The 22,646-nt window shown below is 52.0% G+C and overlaps 1 protein-coding gene across 1 annotated transcript; it reads right to left on the bottom strand.

The window, feature by feature from the left end:
- Window positions 1–14,797: 14,797 nt before the first annotated feature.
- LOC103711872 lies at window positions 14,798–22,646 on the bottom strand. The gene is made up of 2 exons (XM_008798184.4): window positions 22,294–22,646; window positions 14,798–16,877 (listed from the first exon to the last, which is right to left on the bottom strand). The coding sequence occupies exons 1-2, from the start codon at window positions 22,400–22,402 to the stop codon at window positions 15,298–15,300; spliced, it is 1,689 nt and encodes a 562-aa protein (XP_008796406.2). The 5' UTR covers window positions 22,403–22,646; the 3' UTR covers window positions 14,798–15,297.

The raw sequence follows: 22,646 nt of genomic DNA, 5'->3' as shown, positions 1-22,646 counted from the left end.
GTCGGCGGGCGGCGTCTTCCGTCCGGGGCGGTCGGAGAGAAGGAACAGCAGGTCCTCGCAGCGGGGCGGCGATCCGTTGGCTGGCGGCGTCCTCCGTCCGGGGCGGTCGGAGAGAAGGAACAGTAGGTCTTCGCAGCGGGGCGGCGATCCGTTGGCTGGCGGCGTCTTCCGTCCGGGTGCCTGCACACGAACCGGTGGCCGGGTTCTCCGGCGCCGGCCCTCCGACGCTCAAGTCAGGGAGGGGGCAAATAGTGGGGAGAAGGAGATAAATAGTGATTTTTTGGGTGTATGAATGTTCCAATCCCCTCTTGAGAGGCCAAGGCTCCCTTTTATATGCGGGGGTCGGTTTACCTGTGATGTAACAGGGCGGGGCCGTAGTACGGCTTGGCATGTTGTTCAGGTCGGCGCTCGGTCAGGCGAATCATTGCACTGATGTCGGCGGTATGGCCGAGATCAGAGACTTATCATAGTCGACTAGACCCTGCTGGGTCGATTTGCCGTGGAGAGCTGGGGATCCGTTGATGTCAGGAGCCATGCGCATTTATTGTGGAGTAAGTCGGAGATCCGCATTTATTATGGAGTAAGCCGGAGATCCGCATTTATTGTTGAGTGTGCCGGAAGATTACAGCGGCCATGCGCAATAAATGCCGGAGGGGTGTTAGAGTACGGTCCTCGGACATCGGGGTTTCTCTTAGGTCGGAGGTTTCGGGGTCGGTCGTCTTGTGGCCGAGCGTTCCGAGGTCGGACGCTGACTTCGGCTGTCCGGGGTCGGAGGTTGTACGGCTTCTTAGGGGCATTTATGTCATTTGGGGGGAAACTTTATTCCCCCCAACACTACCCCCGACTTCCGAGTTCGAGCGGCTTGTGGGGCTCGGACGTGGGAAGTAAAGTCTGTCACTAAGGTTGGGGGGAAGGTCTCGCCCGCCCCCTTGTGCTTTCCGGAGCTTTTATGGTGAGATATGCGCCCTTTGGCGTCTCGAGGCTGCTTTATTCGGTGAGCTAATGATGGAGCTCGTATCATCATGCTTCTTGAATCGCCAGGATCATTTTACGGCGGATTAATGATGGGAGACCTCGAGCTCGTCGAGGCGGTGTCTCGATTCCGTAATCGACGTTTCTGGCTCATTAATGAGTGTGCCGTTACAGGGTTTGAAACGGACACGCGGCGCGACCCGAGGTCGGACGCTTTCGATTTCATGTTACTGGATCATAATTCCGAAGAAGTGGAGGCCTCATCGGGGCTCCACGTGTCCCAGATCTTATTAAACGAGGAGAGCGGGGGTTACGTCCGCCCGTTCCTTAAGACGATTTGATTCTGTGGACCCATGATGAGGCCCCGAGATCCGATGGGACAACGCTTCGATTTCGTATCCGATTTATTAAACCGGAGTGAATACGGTGCCTTGGCTTCCGAGGTCGACACGTGGCGCAACCCGGTCGGGGGGATGGGAACCGACCCCGTCGATCTGGGCCGTCAGGGGGGTCTATATAAACCCCACGAGTCTGCCCTAAAGGTCTTGTTTGGCTGCCTCTTATTTTCGTCGTCTTTCCCCCCTGCTTCCTCCCTCAGCTGAATCTTGCTGGTGGTGCCCGGAGCGATTTCCGGCAATGTCCAGTAGGTTTTCTTCCCGTTTTCACTAGGATTTCCTCTTTTCTCCTCCTCGTCAACTTCCATTTTCTACTCTTAACTTTTGCTCCACTTTTCCGTGAGAATGGGTTCCGGTCCCGAAGAGGTTGGGTCGAGTCTGTCGGAAGAGGAGCTGGAGTTGATCCGCTCCCGTTTCTTCTTCCAGCCCGGGTTTCGCCTTGAAACCGCAGGGCCGGAAGACAGGGTGACGCAGTCGCCCCCAGGTCGGATCGCGGTTTACCGCGAGACACTTTGGGCGGGCCTGCGTTTTCCCGCCCATGAGTTCGTGAGCAACTTGCTGGCCGAGTACCAACTCGTCCCGGCGCAGTTGGCTCCGAACTCATGGAGGACCATAATCGGGTTTTTATCCCTGTGCCTCGGGCACGGAATCCCGATTTCGGTAGGCCTTTTTCGCCGGTGTTTCCTGTTAAAGAAAAACCCGGCGGACGTAGGGTGGTTATATTTCGCCTTTCGGGGCGGTATGTCACTCTTCCGGGGCGCCCCTTCCTCGATTCACGAGTGGAAGAGGAAGTTTTTCTTTCTGGCGTCTGCGGCGCCTTGGGGGTTCGAGCCAAGGTGGGGACACCCTCGGCTGAAGGCCCTCAACAAACTCTCCGAGCCCACGGGGAGGGAGCTGAGGACCCTGGACTCTTTGCGAGCCCTCGGGAGGGGCAACGACCTGACCGAGCTCCTACGGGAGGACGCCCTGGCGAGCGTGGGTCTGAGCTCGGCGCGCCCCGAGGGTAAGGGCGGTTGCATTATTCTATTTATTTATTTCTTGTTCTCCGTCTTTACGGTCACTGGTCTGACTCTTAACAAAATTCTTGATTTCAGATATTCCACGCATGCCGACCAGCAACACATCACTTTTCTCTCGCCTGAGGAGGCGAGAGGCCGAGGCCGGGGGTGCTGTGCCCCAGCCTCGGAAGAGGGCGAGGACGGACGGCGCTTCTTCGTCGGCCGGGACGAGTGGCCCCGAGGCGGGGGCCCCTGCAGCCGACCCGAGGCGGGAGCGGGTTGTTGGTGATGCGGGCCCGTCGGCCCCTCCTTGCCCTACCCCCCTTTCCCAGCGGGGGGAGCCGTCCGTGGTCCGGCCGCAGCAGCCAGGACCCGGGCTTACCCGAGGCACCGAGGCGAGCGGCTCCGGGACCTCGGGTTCGATCGTGCCGAGCTCTTCTCAGGCTTTCCGAGAAGAGTCGGCCGAGCCGGACTCTTCTATTCCCGAGGGGCGCTCGGCCTTTCAAGATGCCGAGGTCGCACGCTCCATGTTGCGGCGTGCGGTGCTTCCAGCGGACCGGGCCGTGTTCCGGGGTATTTCGCTGGAGGAGGCCGTCGGCAGTGCTTACTGCAACACTGCCCGGGTAAGCTTTCTTCTTAATTTCCCCGAGTTTTTAGCGTACATATGTGCTTTTCAACTCACAATACCCTCGTTTCTTTCTTTTCAGCATATTCTCGAGCTCGACACCATGGCGTTCATCGCCCATGGGTATCGGGAAGAAGTTCAACAGCTCGGCCAGCAACTGGAGCCGGCCAAGAAAAGAGTCGCCGAGCTGGAGGCGGCGTTGGCCGCGGCCGAGGCTCGGTGGACAGCCACCGAGGCTGAGCGCCTTGCCATGGTGGGGGCGCTCGAGGAGGAGAAGGCGGCTCATGCCCTGACCAGGGCAACCATGCGCGGCACGGAGGCGCGCTTAGGGGAGGTCCAGGCCAGGGTCGCGGCCCTCGAGTATGAGGAGGGGGTCTTGCGCCTCCGACTCGGGCAACTTGAGGCCCGGGAGAGGAGGGCCCTCGAACGAGCCGAGCATGCTGTGGAACTCTTCAAAGAGTCGCAAGAGTTCCGCGACATATTGGAGGAGGAGACGGTCGACGGTTTCCTTCGAGGCTTTGAGAACTTCCGGGAGCAGGTGCGCCGGTACTGCCCTCAGTACGACTTCTCGACGGTCCGTCCGAGGGAGGACCGGGGCTGGGGGTCCGACGTGCAAGCCCTTCCTGCCATCCTGACGTCCGAGGCGGGAATATACGAGCAGGACCCCGCCGAGCCTTCGATGGGGGTAGCCGAGGCGGACGGTGTCATGGAGGCGGCACCGGCGGCCGAGATCGATGCTGTCCCGGAGGCGGCGCCCGAAGCTCCTGCTCCCGGCCCCGAGCCTGTTCCGGAGGAAGATCATGAGGTCATCAATGTGCCGGATGACCCCCCGGATGTCGCTCCCGCCGCTTAGGACTTAAGCATATTTTTCTTTTCTTTTTCATTGTATCCGGGGTCGGCCCTTGAGTGGCCGACTTCCAATATTGTAATTGGCCTTCCGGCCCTTTGTTAATGAAGAAATGTTTGTCATTCTGTGTTCATCTTTCCCTCTGTTGTCGTGGATGAGGCTAGAACCTTGGCTAACCGCCTCGACGACCTCTAACTTCGTATTTTAATCTTTGGGCTGCTTAACAAAGCTGCCCTTTTCCCTGGCTATATCTTAGCCTTCTCGGATCCCGGTCGTCTCGACCAAAGGGAGCTCCGAGCTTAGGTTTCTAGAAAATTTCTCTAAGTCCTATAACTCGGATCTTAGAGTCGTGGGAGTTGCCACGTTTGGCCTTTAGGAAAATCTTAAGGCATCGAGGTCGGGCCTTAGCCCTTCAAGTGGGACCGGAATAGGTCTATTCGTGCCGCTATTCGGGGAGTTTAGTCGGGTTTCCGAACTCAACTCCGAACCTCTCATAGGGAGCGCGGGCTAATAAACAAGTTATTGCCGAAGGTTTTCATAGTTATCGTCCTCGGACCCTGCCGAGATTTCGGTGAACAAGGCTGGGATTCCCAAAGATCGCCTTGGTACCTGTGCTTGGCTGGTACATTCGTGGCCGGAACCACTTTCCCAGCTGGACGTCGGAGTTTACTTAGAAGAGCCGAGTTGGGCCCTACTTTATGAAGCCTTAGTACGGATTACGGAGACTTGACGAACAGAGCAGGCATAATGAGGTTGGGAGGTCGGTCTTAAGCCGACCCAGCGAAGAAGCCCGGCTTTGGGGCAAAATAAGACTCCAACATTGGACGAGATCCCGCTCGGCAATATGTAGATAAAATTTGACAAGGAGGGCGTCTAGTTGGGTGTACCTCTTGCATTCTCGGGGTCATGCTTCGCATGGTGGAGTAGGTCGCTTCCCTTCCTCGTCGACCTCCGGAGTCATTTTTGACTGGTAAAAGGGGCTCGGGCTTCCCATGGACCCGGCGACTCCTGCCGGAGTTGAGAGGATCTGGGGAGGCTCTGTTGATTTGTAGCCCTTTTTGAGATCGAGGGGGCTTAAGACCCTATGGTCGGACCTCGGAGCGCCTCAGCCTTGGTCGAGGGATCTCACATCAGGTCGGCGGGTTCGTGGACGCCTTGCTGACCTGTGATACCTCTCGAGGTCGAGGGAGTCTGGTTCTCTACGGTCGACCCTCGGGGCATCCCGACCTTAGTCGAGGGATCGTTCGTCAGGTCGGCTGGTCTGGGCACGCTCTACCGACCGGCGATGCTTCCCGAGGTCGAGGGAGTCTGGTTCTCTACGGTCGACCCTCGGGGCATCCCGACCTTAGTCGAGGGATCGTTCGTCAGGTCGGCTGGTCTGGGCACGCTCTACCGACCGGCGACGCTTCCCGAGGTCGAGGGAGTCTGGTTCTCTACGGTCGACCCTCGGGGCATCCCGACCTTAGTCGAGGGATCGCTCGCTTCGGGGATCGGAGATCGTCGACCGCTCCCGGGGGTCCACTTTGTGGCGCCCCGGGTGGAGCCACCCTTTCCACCCCTCACGGCGCCTTTCCGAGGTCGAGGGAGTCTGGTTCTCTACGGTCGACCCTCGGGGCATCCCGACCTTAGTCGAGGGATCGTTCGTCAGGTCGGCTGGTCTGGGCACGCTCTACCGACCGGCGACGCTTCCCGAGGTCGAGGGAGTCTGGTTCTCTACGGTCGACCCTCGGGGCATCCCGACCTTAGTCGAGGGATCGCTCGCTTCGGGGATCGGGGATCGTCGACCGCTCCCGGGGGTCCACTTTGTGGCGCCCCGGGTGGAGCCACCCTTTCCACCCCTCACGGCGCCTTCCCGAGGTCGAGGGAGTCTGGTTCTCTACGGTCGATCCTCGGGGCATCCCGACCTTAGTCGAGGAGGCGCTACGGGGGGCCGCGAAGGTACTACCCCGTTGTTGGTGTCGAGCGCCACGGGGGACTGCGAAGGTACTACCCCGTCTTCCCGAAGTATCGAGGGGTCTGGGCACGCACTGTCGACACTCGGGGCATCTCGACTTTAGTCGAGGAATCTTACACCAGTCGACGTTTCACCGTCCTGCGATTCTTCCCGAGGTCGAGGGAGTTTGGGACTCTACGGTCGAGCCTCGAGGCATCCCGATTTTGGCCGGAGGATCTGAGGATCACAGACGACCCAATATTAGAAGAGGATTACAGTTATCAAAATGAGAGAAATATTTGCAGAAAAAGGAGCTGAGTCCATTATCCTGATTATCTTGAACCCCTTGGGGTTTCACTAGTAGTACATTCGTAAATTCTCGGAGTTCCAGCTTCGTGGGATCAGAGTCCCTTCCAGGGACTTCAATTTGTACGCCCCTGGCCGTTGTACCCGGGCGATTTGATACGGTCCTTCCCAGTTTGGGGCGAGCTTTTCTTGCTCGGTTGGTTGAGAAGCCTCGGCTTTCCTGAGGACGAGGTCCCCTACTTTGAAGAGCTTGGGCTTAACTCTGGAGTTGTAGTATTGGGCCGTTCGCTGTTGATATCTCGCCATGCGCACCCGGGCGACCTCTCTTGTCTCTTCGACGAGGTCCAAATTGCTCCTGAGCTGGGAGGAATTGGTATCGGGGTCGTAATGCTCCACCCTCAGAGAAGGCAAGCCGATCTCCAATGGGATGACGACCTCAGTGCCGTATGCTAGGTTGAAGGGGGTCTCTTCCGTGGGCAGTCGGAACGTGGTCCGGTACGCCCAAAGGACATTGTACAAGTCCTCGACCCACTATCCTTTGGACCGATCAAGCCTAGCTTTGAGTCCCTGCAAAATAGTTCGGTTAGTTACCTCAGTTTCCCCGTTTGTCTGGGGATGGGCAACCGAGGTGAAGCGATGATCAATGCCGAGCTCAGAGCAAAACTCCCTGAAATGAACATTGTCAAATTGTCGACCATTGTCAGATATAAGGATACGGGGTAGTCCGAATCGGCAGATTATAGACTTCCACACGAAGTCCCGCATCTTTTGCTCGGTGATCCGGGCAACAGGTTCGGCCTCGACCCATTTGGTGAAGTAGTCGATGGAGACGACCAGGAACTTTCTCTGTCCGGTGGCCAGGGGAAAGGGCCCCAGGATGTCGATCCCCCATTGGGCAAACGGCCAGGGGGCGATGATGGAGGTCAGCAGAGCTGAAGGTCGGCGCTGGATATTGGCGTTTCGTTGGCACCGATCGCACTTGCGGACGAAATCCGTTGCGTCCTTCTGGAGTGTGGGCCAGTAGTATCCCTGCCGCAGGATCTTATGGGCCAAGGCTCGACCCCCCAGGTGATTTCCGCAGATCCCTTCATGGATCTCTCGAAGGGCGTAATCCGCCTCGGAGGGGCGGAGGCATCTGAGAAGGGGAGAAGTAAATGATTGTCGATAGAGTTTATTCTCGTACAAGACATACCGGGGAGCCTGGCGCTTGATTCGGCGAGCCTCCGTCTCGTCATGAGGTAGAGTTCCGTCCTGAAGATAGCAGACGAGCCCGTCGATCCAGCTTGGCTCGGAGTCGATGCACATAGTGGGCTCGGGTTCCTCCGTGCTGGGGACCCGAAGATACTCGAGCACTGTTCCCTTGGGAAGCTCGCTCATGCGGGAGGTGGCCAGTTTGGATAGCTGGTCTGCCCTGAGGTTTTCCGCTCTGGGAATATACTGAATATTGAAAGAATTCAGGGCAGATGTGAGTTCCCGCACCTTTTGGAGATACTTTTGCATGGATGGCTCTTTAGCTTCAAAATCTCCTTGGACCTGGTTCACCACCAGCTGGGAGTCGCTAAAGGCCGTCAGGTCTCCCACTTTTAGTTCTTTCGCCAGCTTGAGCCCGGCGATGAGAGCCTCATACTCGGCCTCATTGTTCGAGGCCGGGAACTCGAGGCGCAGAGCTTGCTCGGCCACCACTCCATCTGGACTGGTGAGGATAAGTCCGGCCCCGCTGCCCCCCGGGGTCGAAGACCCATCCGAGTGCAGGACCCATGGCTGCTTCGGGGTCTCCTCCACGGACTCAGATGGCGGCTCGGGGTCGTCCGGAAGGGTGCACTCCACGATGAAGTCGGCGAGTATCTGAGCTTTGATAGCCGGCCTGGGCCGATATTCTAGGTCGAATTCCCCGAGCTCGACCGCCCATTTGGCGATCCTCCCCGCACGATCCGACCTCTGCAATATCTGCTTCATAGGCTGGTCGGTTAATATAGCTATCGTGTGGGCTTGGAAGTAAGGCCTGAGTCTCCGAGCTGAGATGATGAGAGCGAAGATGGTCTTCTCAAGTTTAGAATATCGGGTCTCAGCATCCCTGAGAACCCGGCTGGTGTAATAGACCGGCTTTTGGAGCTTGTCTTCTTCCCGGACGAGGACCGAGCTTACTGCAGCTGGGGAGACGGCCAGATATAAGTAAAGAATTTCGCCCTTCTGGGGCTTGGTGAGCAGCGGGGGAGAGGCCAGAAGGCTCCGAAGCTCTTCAAAGGCTTGCTGGCATTCTTCTGTCCACCGGAAGTCTTTCGGCCGTTTGAGGCTCTTGAAGAAGGGGAGGCAACGCTCGGTTGATCGAGAAACAAACCTTCCCAGGGCGGCTACCCGCCCCGCGAGCCGCTGCACCTCCTTAACTGTCTTTGGAGGCGACATCTCTTGCAGTGCCCGGATTTTCTCCGGATTGGCTTCAATTCCGCGTTGGGTCACTATGAAACCCAGGAACTTGCCCGAGGTGACTCCGAACGCGCATTTCGCCGGATTGAGTTTCATTTGGTATTTTCTGAGCTTGGCGAATGTCTCGCTGAGATCGGCTATGTGGTGTTCGGCCGCTTGGCTCTTTACCAGCATGTCGTCCACATAGACTTCCATGTTCCGGCCGATCTGGTCTTTAAAGATTTGGCTGACCAGTCTCTGATAGGTGGCCCCAGCATTTTTCAGGCCAAAGGGCATCACCTTGTAGCAGTAGGTGCTCTTGTCGGTGATGAAGGCCGTCTTCTCCTCATCTTCTGGCGCCATTCGGATTTGGTTGTATCCTGAGAAGGCGTCCATAAAAGTTAGCAGTTGGTGTCCTGAAGTGGAGTCGACGAGCTGGTCGATGCTCGGGAGAGGGAAGCTGTCTTTTGGGCAGGCCTTGTTCAGGTCGGTGTAGTCCACGCACATACGCCATTTTCCGTTGGCCTTCTTTACGAGGACTACATTGGCGAGCCAATCCGGGTAGGAGACCTCCCGGATGAAGCCGGCTCCGAGGAGTTTGTCCACCTCCTCGGCCGCAGCTCGTTGTCGCTCAGGGGCGGAGCCTCTTTTTCTTCTGCTTTACAGGCCTGCTGGTTGGCCTCACCTGGAGTCGGTGGACCATGACCTCGGGGTCAATTCCTGGCACGTCCGCGGGCGACCAGGTGAAGACGTCAGCGTTGTCCCGCAGGAAGCTGACGAGGCGATTCCTCTCATGGGCGCCGAGGCCGGAGCCAACCTGCACGGTTAGCTCGGAAAAATTTTCTTGTAGTGGGATTTGAATAAGGAGCTCACCGGGCTCTACTTGCTTCTTTCAGAGGGTGTCCCTCGCATCGAGGGTTTCTATGGGCAGTGAAGGGCCCATCGGGCGGTCTGGTGCCTCGGCTGGTTGCTTTACTGTGTGGGCCGCCATGTAGCATTGCTTGGCGACCAGTTGGTCTCCGCGGACCTCGCCCACTCCTTGGCCGGTGGGGAACCGCATGAGCAAATGGCGAGTTGAAACCACGGCTCGAAGGGCGTTTAACCCTGGGCGCCCAAGGATGGCGTTGTAGACCGAGGGCAGACGGACCACCAGGAAGTCCGTCCTCACAGTGCTCTCCCGGGGGGCGAGGCCAACTGTGACAAGGAAGCTAGCCTCACCTTCAACCGGGACCGCATCTCCGGTAAACCCGACCAGCGGGGAATTGATTCTCCGGAGGTGTCCTTCTGTCAACCCCATTTTTTGGTAGGCATGGTAGTACAAAATGTTGGCTGAGCTTCCATTGTCAACTAGGACACGCTTTACATCAAACCTATTTACAATCATTGAGATGACCACAGCGTCATCGTGAGGGGTCTCGACCCCTTCTAAGTCCTCGTCCGAGAACGAGATGACTTCATCAGTGCGTGGGCGCTTCGGGGGTGCTCCCTGGGCGGCTGTTCCTGCCGAGGTCCGCCCAATCATGTTGATGGTGCCGGCGATAGGCCTGTTGCCGCCAGGATTTTCGGTTGGTGCGACATTCTCCGCCGGCCTCCTTTCCTCATGTCGGTTCCTCACGAACCGGTTGAGTACTCCCCGTCTGATGAGCGCTTCTATCTCGTCCCGGAGTTGGAAGCAGTCCTCCGTGTCGTGCCCGCGATCTCGGTGGAAGCGGCAGTACTTCCTGGAATTTCGGGGAAATCCCGTGTCTCGCATAGGAGGCGGGGGTCGGAAGAAGTCCCGACCCTCAATTTCCATCAGGATCTCGGCCCGAGGAGCATTGACGGGTGTATAGTTCTCGTACCTCGCCTGGTACGTCCGGGGCCGTGGTGGAGACCTCGGACGAGGAGGTGTCCTCTGCTGAGGTCGCCCCTGCTGACGGGGCGGGCTCCTCAGTCTGGAGAGATTCTTCTCTCGGCGGGGAGACCGGCTCCTTTGTCGACCGCGCTCCTCGCGGCGCTTCTTCCGCTTCTTCGAGGTGGGCTTGATTGCCCCCCGCCTGGAGGCGACTGCCTCCTCGGCCTTGGCGTACTTCCGGGCTCGGGCCAGCATTTCGGTGAAGTCGGCCGGGAAGCTCTTCTCGATGGAGAAGAGGAATCGGTAGGAGCGGACTCCAGTCTTCAGAGCCGACATGGCTATCGACTGGTCTAGCTCGCGAACCTCCCATGTGGCGGCGGTAAAGCGGTCCAGGTACTCTTTGAGGGACTCCCCCTCCTGCTGCTTGATGTCCAGGAGGGAGTCTGATGTCCGTCGCTGGCGCCGGCTGGCAGCAAAGTTGGTGGCGAACTGCCTGCCGAGCTGCTCAAAAGAGGACACCGTGTTCGGCTTCAGACCAGAGAACCAAAGCCGAGCGGTCCCTCGGAGGGTTGCTGGGAAGGCCTTGCAGAGTATGGCCTCCGAGGACCCTTGTAGGGCCATGAGGGCCCGATAACTCTCCAAGTGGTCGAGGGGGTCGGTGATTCCGCTGTAGGGCTCCACCTGAGGCATTTTGAACCTCGCGGGAACTGGCTCGTCCTCGATCTGGCGGGAGAAGGGGGACTTGGTAGTGAACTCAAAGTCCCCTTCCTGTCTTGCCTTCTTGCTGTGGAGTGCCGCAATCTGGCGCTCCAGATGCTCGACTTTTCGGTCGAGCTCCCCCACCCGTGGGATTGTCGCTGTGGTTTGCGCCAGCTCACGGTGATCCGGGGCTGACTCCGCCTCAGAAAGTTGGGGTCTCCGGTCGAAACCTTCTCCCGGTAACTCTCTCCGGGGAGAAGCTCGTTCTCCATTGTTGGCTCTGGAGGAGCCATGCAAATTTTGGCTGGGGAGAACCGGGCCGTTGGGGAGACCCTCCGGCGGGGCCTGGGCCTGCGGGGGAAGTGCCGGTAAAGCCTCCACGCGCCGCAGGCCCTGAACGGCGGCGGCCAGGGCCTGGACTTGCTGTGCCAGGGCATTGAACTGTTCCGGCTGGACCTGAGGAGCTGGGTCAGCCGGAGTTGGAGAATTCTGGACGGAGTGTCCAGGACTTTGCAGGGGACGCCGGGAGACGTTAGAGGTTTCCTTGCTTCTCAACTTCATGACTGCTACTCGGGCCCTTCCTCTAGCGCCAACTGTTGCTGGAAATTGGACCCGGGGGCAATCTTCGGTCGAGGAGAGGGAACGACTGTTAGTCCTCACGGCGGGGCGGCGGTCTGTCGGCGGGCGGCGTCTTCCGTCCGGGGCGGTCGGAGAGAAGGAACAGCAGGTCCTCGCAGCGGGGCGGCGATCCGTTGGCTGGCGGCGTCTTCCGTCCGGGGCGGTCGGAGAGAAGGAACAGCAGGTCTTCGCAGCGGGGCGGCGATCCGTTGGCTGGCGGCGTCCTCCGTCCGGGGCGGTCGGAGAGAAGGAACAGCAGGTCTTCGCAGCGGGGCGGCGATCCGTTGGCTGGCGGCGTCTTCCGTCCGGGTGCCTGCACACGAACCGGTGGCCGGGTTCTCCGGCGCCGGCCCTCCGACGCTCAAGTCAGGGAGGGGGCAAATAGTGGGGAGAAGGAGATAAACAGTGATTTTTTGGGTGTATGAATGTTCCAATCCCCTCTTGAGAGGCCAAGGCTCCCTTTTATATGCGGGGGTCGGTTTACCTGTGATGTAACAGGGCGGGGCCGTAGTACGGCTTGGCATGTTGTTCAGGTCGGCGCTCGGTCAGGCGAATCATTGCACTGATGTCGGCGGTATGGCCGAGATCAGAGACTTATCATAGTCGACTAGACCCTGCTGGGTCGATTTGCCGTGGAGAGCTGGGGATCCGTTGATGTCAGGAGCCATGCGCATTTATTGTGGAGTAAGTCGGAGATCCGCATTTATTATGGAGTAAGCCGGAGATCCGCATTTATTATGGAGTAAGCCGGAGATCCGCATTTATTGTTGAGTGTGCCGGAAGATTACAGCGGCCATGCGCAATAAATGCCGGAGGGGTGTTAGAGTACGGTCCTCGGACATCGGGGTTTCTCTTAGGTCGGAGGTTTCGGGGTCGGTCGTCTTGTGGCCGAGCGTTCCGAGGTCGGACGCTGACTTCGGCTGTCCGGGGTCGGAGGTTGTACGGCTTCTTAGGGGCATTTATGTCATTTGGGGGGAAACTTTATTCCCCCCAACAGTTTTCTACACAAATTATCATGTAATGTAGCCGCCACAATAAGAAAGAAGCAAGCGAAACAGCTAGAAGCGCTCGCTTCGCCGCGCCCAACATTTCTTATTCACGGGAAAGCCAACAGAAAGATTCGATTCGGACTTCGTAGAGCCGGTGCTGCACTGTCTCTTGAAGCCTTTGTAGCTGTTCCTGGACTTTGGCTAGGTTCACCAAGTGGATTTTGAAAGAAAGGTTAGAGTCTTCTTGCCCCCTATTTGATGAAAATACAATAGATGAATAGTCATTCCATGAATAATCATTTTACTATTTTATTTCCTATAAGGAATTAAGTGGGCCGGGATTTTTTTAGGTCGCGAGCCGTATCGGAAAAAGAAAAATGTATTGCTTCTGGCCGCCTTATTCCGTCACCCGAGATCCAAGTCAGCACCGGCAAAGATCTCTTGATTCCTCGCGGCCGGGCCCGCCATCAAAGCAAGAAGTATAGGCTTGCAGGATGAAGTGGGAAGAGCGGAACTTGACTTGTCAAATACCGGACGAGAAACTCCTATGTTCCTTTCATTACGGTATTTCCGAACAAGTTCCTGGATGACTAGTACACCTATTCCGGAAAGAGATAGACCGAAAGTAGAGCTCCTGTTAATCGAGTCAAAGCCATTGGGACCTAGCTCGGATGAATCATTCGAATCTAATCTGGTTCTGGTGATTGCGTCTAGTAATCCTTTATTTAGTTGGTGGAACTCCTATGTCCGAGGTCGATTTCTCAAAGTATCGAAATGTTCCGAAGCTAGAAGTTGATGATTATCCTTTTTTTTTCAGTGAGAAGTCGTGTAACATTGAAATGAAGTGAGTTTTTAAAACATGAACGCTTTTACATATAAACCCTTGCCAAGTAAAAAAATCTACATATCGATCCAATGAACGAAGTTTGAACTAATACAGGCACATCTCCTGTCCGAACTAGCCTCTGTAAGAGCAGGGATGAAACATCTGCTACTTGATGTTTTTTCTCACAATTATACAGAATTAACAGGTTGGTTTAAGATATGATAAGTATTACCTGCCCTGTGGAGATGAAGACAGGGTCCATCAGCTCAAGGGAAAGTGGGAACCGAAAATCATCTGAGCTTGTTTTGTTTTGGAGTGTAACAGAAGTTGGATTCTCCATGACTACACAATCTTTAAGCTTGTTCAGCAAGGACGACATTTCTTCCAAGCATTCCTCAGACTCTCAACAACTAGAAATTGCCATTTCATGTAAAAAAAAGCAGCTGATTCCTTCTTCATGTCATTTATGGTTCTGAATTGCAACTTCTCTGAAATTGTTTTACAGATTAGATAGGGTCACGGTGCTTCTTCCCAAATGCCCGATTCAAGTCCTCGAGGAGTTGTATAATTTTTCCTTTTGCGCTTCAAAACTGGGCATGCACAAGTTCAATCGGGAAAATTTCGAAAAATAGTATTTGGCTATAATTCTCGAGCAAATTACCGTGCTAATACAACGCGTGTAGCTGAAAAGTATATTAGAAGAAGAAATGAGGGACACATGGATTGACGCAGTTGAGGAATCATCTTTATATGTATCTATGTGTCCATGTATGTATGCATCTATTTTATCCATCCATCCGTCTATATAAAAGGAAAGAGGAAGCAACAATACCAAATCCATGTGATTAATAAAACTGGAAGCCAATTTACAAGAGCACAGTGCTTTGGAATGATAGTTGTTCCAGTGGATGCACAAACAATGGAAAAATTGAATGAACATGATTTATAAGACTGTTTATATTAAAAACAAGCTCATAAAAATGATGTAAACCAACTAATTTCAAATTTACTTGCATGGTCAAATTCGTGCATGATATACCATAAACTTAAATAGAAGGCAATAAATAATATATATATATATATATATATATATATATATATATATATATATATATTTTGATAGAAATACCAAGAGGATCCAACTTCTTTTTTTGATGTTAACTGTTCTGGAACTTCTTCAGATATATCAAGCTTGCCATAGGATACTTCACTCCATGCCTTCTCAATATGTTTGGTCACCTTCAGAAATTTAAAACCACAAGAAGACAGTTGTCGGAGTTGGAAAATAACTGTGAATCCCCTGTCCCCGATGAACTGATACATGTTAAATAGGAAAGATACTGGTTCACAAATTTTTGCTGAGAGAATGACACTTATTTTATCAGATTATACATGCTACTAATAAACTGCAGCATTAAATGTTGTAGTACATTTATGTTCTTACAGGACTAAGATCTCAACTGCCTTCACACTCTTTTAGGTGTATCACACATGAGCCTAAAAAAGAGCTGGAAGTGGTGTTACATGAATCCAAAGAAAAATCACACAGAATTGGGAACATAGCCCTTTTGTTGCATCGATGTGGCCTGGTCTATCCTTCATGATACAGCTGAACTAGAAATACATCAAATATATGCACAACCTAGAACCTGATGCTGACTAGCGAGTTCTGATCTTTGGATGTTAAGTATCCCAAACAACTTTCAATTAATGCCACAGAGATGGCTCTGTCACAACATCTCCAAATCTGAAGAAAACAGCTGGAGAAAATGGAACAAATACTCCAAAGTTTCTGCTCCATGTAATATACAAAACTGATATAACAGCCACACCTAGATAGACAATCGCGAAGCTAGCCTCTTTCATCTCCTTCCCAATTGTTCTTTTCCTTAGGACCCGTCGGTCCTTCCTCCCCGTATAACTCCGTTGGAAGCTTATCAAAAATGTTCTCCACTGAAAACCTGAGATTCAAGGGCAAGTAACCAAGTATCTTCTCCAACTCTGATCTTGAATTATAAATGATAGTTGGACCCCACTCTCTCATGTACTGCAACCAAGGTGGTTCCAACACTACATTTCCAAGATACTCTGCTGCAATAATATGGTACTTGACACTAGAATCCAAAACAAGCTTGCTTCGGGCAGCATCATTCCTCACACCTATCCCAAGTGTTTGGGACCCTTGTAGGTAGTTCCCAGGGTGTGGGAAACTAGCATGCCCACTCTTTGATGAGTATACAACTGCTTTGTTACCATGAATGAACTCCAAGCTTGGGGTATCAACCCACTCCCCACCACTGTGCTGAGAGTAATATATAGTCCAAAGCTCACCTGTAAAATTGCTTATTCGAAGCGTGAAGTGCTCCCAATCTCCAACATGTTGTCCAATCTTGTCAAGAGAAATATTTACTGGCCCAATCTTGATGGTGGCAGGGCCATTGAAGGGGCAAAACACCCACATTGCAATATCTGTAAAGGTTCCTCCGAGAGCTGCCTTGACATGAGCATAAAGCTGTGCACATTCTAGGTTTCCATGCTTGACATAACTATTCCTATTATCATCCGGTAAATCTATCCAATACTCTCCATCATTTCCCCCTCCACTAGGGAGATTTGAACCATTGGCATCAATAGCTTCTCCAACTGACTCCCCTCTCTTATAAAGAGTAGCCCCATTTTTGAAAAACCAGGAAACTGATGAAGGCAAATAAATCTCTGTTGGATGGAAGAAAACAGTGGGGCCATAATGCTTGATAAGTGCATGGATCTGCTCCAAATTTGGCATTGCATGTAGAGAGAAATTGGCATTCTTCAAGCAAAAAATGTTTGGCCGATAGCCAGAGCTCCTTGCAGCACTGCAGAAGAATGTTCCTACAGAAACACCTTTTCCCCCCATCCCCCGATCAGAAGGTCGTGTGCTCCATACTCGGAAAGGAACCTCTGAATTCATCGACTCTGTATGAAGTATTAAACCATGAGTCTCGCATTCATCTGTAAGATCAGCTCGAACACACTTGACTTCATCGAGTGAGGGCTTTTGGGGTTCTTTAGTGACCACAAAACCCACAGCTTTATAGTATTCTGGAGGGCTCGGAAGCCAGAAACAGCCACATCCATAACAATTATCTTCATTCCATATATTTGAACTCCATACGAGCATGTAGTCTATGGGTTTCTGGAGAGCTGGTAGATCTGTCACATTACAAGCAAAAGATTCTCTTGCTGCAAGAACAAAACCATGCAAAGGTTGATCATCTGTTTGGGCATAATGGCCAAGGCTGAAAAAGCCATCTGGTAACCCTACGGGTTTGAAAAATGTGGCTCCTTTGCCCTTATCCTCTAATGAAATGCAGCTCCAAATGCTCTGGAATTTGGTAATCTCTACAACTTCCAATTCTCCTATACATATTTTTCCCTGAGCAAAGCCTTCACCTGTGAAAATAGCCATCAAAAGATGCAGTAATTTGCTACTAGTTTGAAGCACAATATGAGAAGCTTAAACTTAAAGCTAGAGTCAAGAAGAAACATTCTTCTCTCAATTGATCGTTTAACAAAAATACTGATACACCTCGGAACCGACCACAGTCAACATGACAGGCTGACCAATCAGAGCTCACCATGAAATCTCCAATCAACCAATCAAAGCCTGCCACATGACCGACCCAAAGGCACGCGGATAGTCCTTCAAATTTCAATTCTTTCCAACTTGGCGATACCTCGGCCATGATTGCGAGCGGTTTCCATAACTGCATGAGTGAGATGCGCGGAGCGCAATGCGTGAGCGAAATGCCGTCATGTAACCTTTGGGACGCTATCAAAGACGGTCGATCTGTATGCTCGAATCTCTCAGCAACGGGCACCGACCATCGCCTATACAAACCACTCCCAGAAAACCCTCCAGGTAAGTGCTATCGAGGCCTTTATTATGCTCTTGTGTTATCGCTCTACTACTCCCACAGTACCTCCATTGTTTTCTGAGAGTTTTTCTGATTTAGGCATCGGAGGATCCCCTATCGGACACTCTCCGGCAAGAAAAATTTATTGCCTTTGTTGCTTTAGGTCAAATCCGATGTTCGAGCAAAGTTCCGAGCACGATCTTCTCTTTCCAGCACCATCTCAGAAGCGACCAACATTGGAGCGATCAACATCCGAGTGCAGCGACCACCACCTCGGAGGCGCATCGCGACATTCGGCCACCTCTACGGTCTGAACGGCCATCCTTCGAGCCCTCTAGCCACTCAACCAGCTTGGCACCTTGGTCAGATCGATTCCTGACGATAACAGATTGACGCAAGAGGAAGCACTCGTGATCCCACTACCGGAGGTTCTATCAAACAACAGACGATTCACAGCCATGAAGTCTCGAAGAGCACAGGCAACACCCTCGACTGCCCAGCCAAACATGCCTATAGAATCCGACAGCTCTCTACAAAGCCCTCGGAGGGCTCCACCTCCATCGGAGCCACAAGTGGTGTAAGCGGTGACCATCGAGTGTTTTAGTTGCTCGTACAATAGGTTCAGGCGCTGACCATAGTTGTCTAAAACCTACAGTAAACAACCGCTAACCGGCACCAATAGCAGCAGGCGCGCAAGCCGAGCGACCCTAGAATCTCGACGCAGCTGAGCCAACACTCCCCTTCTTGGAGTCCAGAGTAGGCTCAGCAGAGCCATCGCTTCCGTCCTCAAAGCTCAAAAAGACCCCCTCGTAGCCACCATTCTTATCCACGGAGTCCTAGACGAGATCGGAGGTGTCAATTCTTGAGCTCGCCATCTTGGGAGGGATTGATGTCTAGCTACTCCTTGCCTCGCTGATTTGAGAGAGTCTTCAAGAGGGAGGCCGACCTCGACCACAAACTTGAGGAGATGGACCATCGCCTCAAAGCCTTGAGAGGTGGCACCATGCTGAGCTTGGGAATGATGTTGAGTTCACCATCAAGCCCCCATTGTCGGCGAAGATCATGGAGGAGCCTATTCGTCTCCGGTTCAAGATGCCAGAGCTTGAGACGTATGATGGGACTATCGTGTCCTTGAACTACTTAAAGAGCTTCAAGGCTCTCATGATGCTCTAGGAAGCCACCAACTCGATACAGTGAAAAGCTGTCCCATCCACACTTCAGAGACGACCCGATTGTGGTACACTGGGCTTCAGATGAACTCCATCCGTCCTTTCGAGCAATTCGGCTAGACGTTTGCTGCCCATTTTATTAGCAATCGAAGGTAGAAGAAGAGTCCCGACACTCTTTTCGCCATTAAGCAAAGAGAGGATGAGCCTCTTTGAGATTACGACAGCCACTTCAATGCAGCCATCCTGAAGATCCACGACCTGAACCATTCGGTCGCCATGTCTACCATGAGGAACAGACAGAAGATCTCTCGGTTTCTCTTCTCCTTGGAGAAAAGGTTCTTGAGAGATTACGCTAAGCTCTTGGCACGAGCTGACAAGTACATCGACATGGAGGAAACCATGGCAACTCGGCAGGGTTTGGCCAATAGCAGACTTGGCAAGAAGAAGAAAAAGAAGCAGGCTTGGGAGGACCTAGAAGAGCCCAGCAAAAAGCCGAGGAGGAATGAGGAGAATTTCCGTCATTGAGTCCTCCTCGAAGGTTCGAGAGGTACATGCCTCTCAATGCCTCCCGAGGATAGATAAATCCATAATCGGAGCTACGTAAAATAGTTACAGAAGATAAAGCCAACCGCCCGCATGGATATGACCAAATTTTGCAAGTTCCACCAAGATTACGGGCATGCAATTGAGGACTACTCTAGCTCAAAATCAAAATTGAGGCCCTCGTCCAGCGAGGCTACCTTGCTGCATACATCAACAACCCACAAGGCCAAGTCGACACCAGTTGGGAGTGGTCTACTCCCGAGCTATAGATTAACAATCGGTCGAATGTGGGGATTATAAATACTATCTCAGGTGGATCAGCAACTAGCGGAACAAACTCGTTCGCATGAAGAACCTATGCACGGGCTTCATGGAACGAGATCGGGTCAACAAAGCCTCCCAAGGACACTTTTTCATTCTCGAGGATTGACCAGCTTATAGACACCACATTGGGACACCTGATATTGAGCTTCATGGATGCATTTTGGGTTACAACCAGATCCGGATGGTGCCTGAGGATGAAGAAAAGACCTCCTCCATAACTAACAAAGGGCTCTATTACTAGAGTCATGCCTTTCAGTTTGAAGAATGTGGAAACCATCTACAACAACATCTCATCAACAAAATCTTCAAGGACCAAATTGGAGGCATACGTTGACGACATGTTGGTCAAAAGCAGACAGGCCAAGCACCATGTGCCGATCTCGAGCAGGTGTGCCCTCGGGTTACCTCGAAAAAATTTCTCCGTTTGTGGTGATACAGTGCAGGATCGAGGTCATTCCAAAGAAGATCCATGCTATGCTAGAAATGATGCCCTCGACGATGAAGAGGTACAATGCCTGGTAGGTCGCATCGCAGGCCTGCGCAAATTTGTGGCGAGATCGGCAGAGAAATGTCGGCCTTCTTCCAAGCATAGAGGCAAATCAAGACTTACACTAGTCTAAAAAGTGTCAAGCCACCTTCGATTAACTCCGAGGCTACCTTAGCTTGCCGTCCCAACTTACCAAGCCGAGCTCAGACGAAAGGCTTTGTCTTTATTTAGTTGTCTCCCCCTTGGCGTTAAACTCGATTCTCATCCAAGAAGATGGAACACAAATGCCGATCTACTGCACGAGCCGAATGCTTCGGGATGTCGAGATAAGGTATCCTAAGCTTAAAAAGGTAGCCTATGCTCTAATCACCTCGACTATCGGACATCGGCCCTACTTCCAGGCCCATTTCATCACCGTGCTGAATGACTAACCACTGAGGCAAGTCTTGCAGAAACTAGATACGCCAAAAAGGTTAAATAAATGGGTGGTTGAGTTCTAGAAGCTCAACATCCACTATCGGCCCCAACCAGCCATCAAAGCTCAAGCACTAACTGACTTTCTCGTGCAGTGCACAATTTCTAAGAATGAGGAGGTTAGCAAGGAGGCAAAGGAGCGCAAACCAAAAGATTTCTAGATGCTCCATGTTGACGAGTCTTCAACCCAAATATAAGCGGAGCCTACTACAACCAACACGGCAGACCAACCAATCCCAGCGACATCTCAGCTATGATGGCGAGCAGTTACCATAACCACATGGGTGAGATGCGCGGAGCGTGATATGCAGGCGAAATGCCCATGCGTAACCTTCGAGACGTGTGGTGGGCTACTAAAGACGGCCGATCCATATGCCTGAATCTCTCAATGACGGGCACCGACCCTAGCCTATACAAACCACTCTCGGGAACCCTCCAGATAAGTGCTCTTTAGCCTTTTTATGTTTTTGTGCTGTCACTCTCACAACATCTCCACTATTCCTTAAGAGTCTATCTGACTTAGGCATCGGAGGATCCTCCGTCAGACACTCTCCGATAAAAGAATTTCTTCATCTGCTGTTTCAAGTCGGATCCGATGTTGGAGCGAAGGTCCGAGCACGATCTTCTTTTTCCAGCACCATCTCAGAAGCAACCAGCATTGGAGCCATCGCCACCCGAGCGCAACAATTACTACCTCACCACTCAAAGGTACATCGCGACCTTTGGCCGACTTCTATGGTCTGAATGACCAATTATCCGAGCCCTCCAGCGACTCAGCCAGCTCGACGCCTCGGTCGGATAGATTCCCAAAGGCAACAAATATATAGCATTAAAACAAAGAGATTAAAACATGTTCAATTTAGATATAACATTCTATTAAATCAAAGTATAAAAATTTCAAGAATTGATTTAGGAGAGGAAAGCAGATAAGATACCGAAAGTACTATAGGTCAGATGTACTAAGAGGCTTCTATATTAATCCCAAGAATACCAGAATTTCCTTCTCAAAGGCTTCTGCATGTTGTTGAAAAATATCGCTCATTACATTATTACCTGGGGTATTTCCCCAATATTAGAATTTCTCTCAAACATCAGATAACCTAGAAAAAAGAAATTATTTAGTTAAATGATTAATGGGCAACCTTTTCATTCTTCAGTTCCGAGGAAATAATTGCCGTGCACCGGAAACACCATATATTTTTAAGCAAACCATATGCAAACATGAAACTCATCTTTCCCTAAACAGTAAAAAAAAAAAAAAAAAACCAATAAAAATCATATGCATGTCTAGGAACATCTAGACATCAGGCGATTTATTATTTTGCTCATCCCCTTTCCCATTTTGCATGACATAATCGAGCAATTAGTAGGCTCCCTGTGGTTCAATGCAATTGCACTGGCATTGGAAAAGAAAACTTCTCCATCCAATGGCACTCATCATATGGTATCTCCACGAATCATGAAAAAGAAGATACTCAAGAGGAAATTCACAGCTTAATTTATGTACCAATAACTTAAAGTAGAAGATACATCAAAAAGGAAAGGACAAACCATGAAGAAGGAAAGGACAAGGCATGCAATCCATGATCCTGTAAGCATGCCATACAAGAGCTAACAATCAGGAAATTACTCCTTCATCGCATTTATTAGAAACAAGGAGGACAAACATAAAGGTATCATCAAAAAAGAAAATCATTCCACTTTCTACAATTATCACCTTATCATACGACTAGAGAGGAACAAATTATGTGAAGGAGAAGGTCCAAGAAATCCCGTTCACATGAAAAAGCCCAAGGCCAGATGCTCAAGTTTGCTAAAGGTTTGCTCAACAAACCAAAGGATTAAAACAACAATAAAAACAAAATTCACGAAGAGGACAGAGTTCAAATCAACTTGAAAGCAATGTCCATCAAAATCCCAGCTGATTCTTTGCGTTATCGATACAAGGATCGCACCTTTGGGCCACTGGGGGATGGGCGAGGGGAGGGAGAAGGGCTCCGGCTCGCGGGGGCCGACGTCGGAGGTAATTCCTCTGCTCCAGCAAAAGCACTTCCACCCGTCCATCTCCTTACCCCTCTCCTTCCAAACCCAAGACCTCAATTTAATCCTCCCTCAATCGCGTCCACATCGCGTTCGTCGATTTCGTATAATGGGTGGCGATGTCAGGAAACTTTTTTTGGATTCTTTGGCATTAGGGTTAGGGATAGGATAGAATTGGAATTAGGGTTACCTCTCTTGGAAAACGAAAAAAAAAAATCCAAGAAGTATGGCTCCGCATCTCCTACCACGTAACGGAGATGGAAGGCAA

This window comes from Phoenix dactylifera, chromosome 17, assembly GCF_009389715.1.
Source record: "Phoenix dactylifera cultivar Barhee BC4 chromosome 17, palm_55x_up_171113_PBpolish2nd_filt_p, whole genome shotgun sequence".
Taxonomy (NCBI): Eukaryota; Viridiplantae; Streptophyta; class Magnoliopsida; order Arecales; family Arecaceae; genus Phoenix; species Phoenix dactylifera.
The sequence above is the reverse complement of the archived record's forward strand: the minus strand, read 5'-3'. Positions and strand labels throughout refer to the sequence as shown.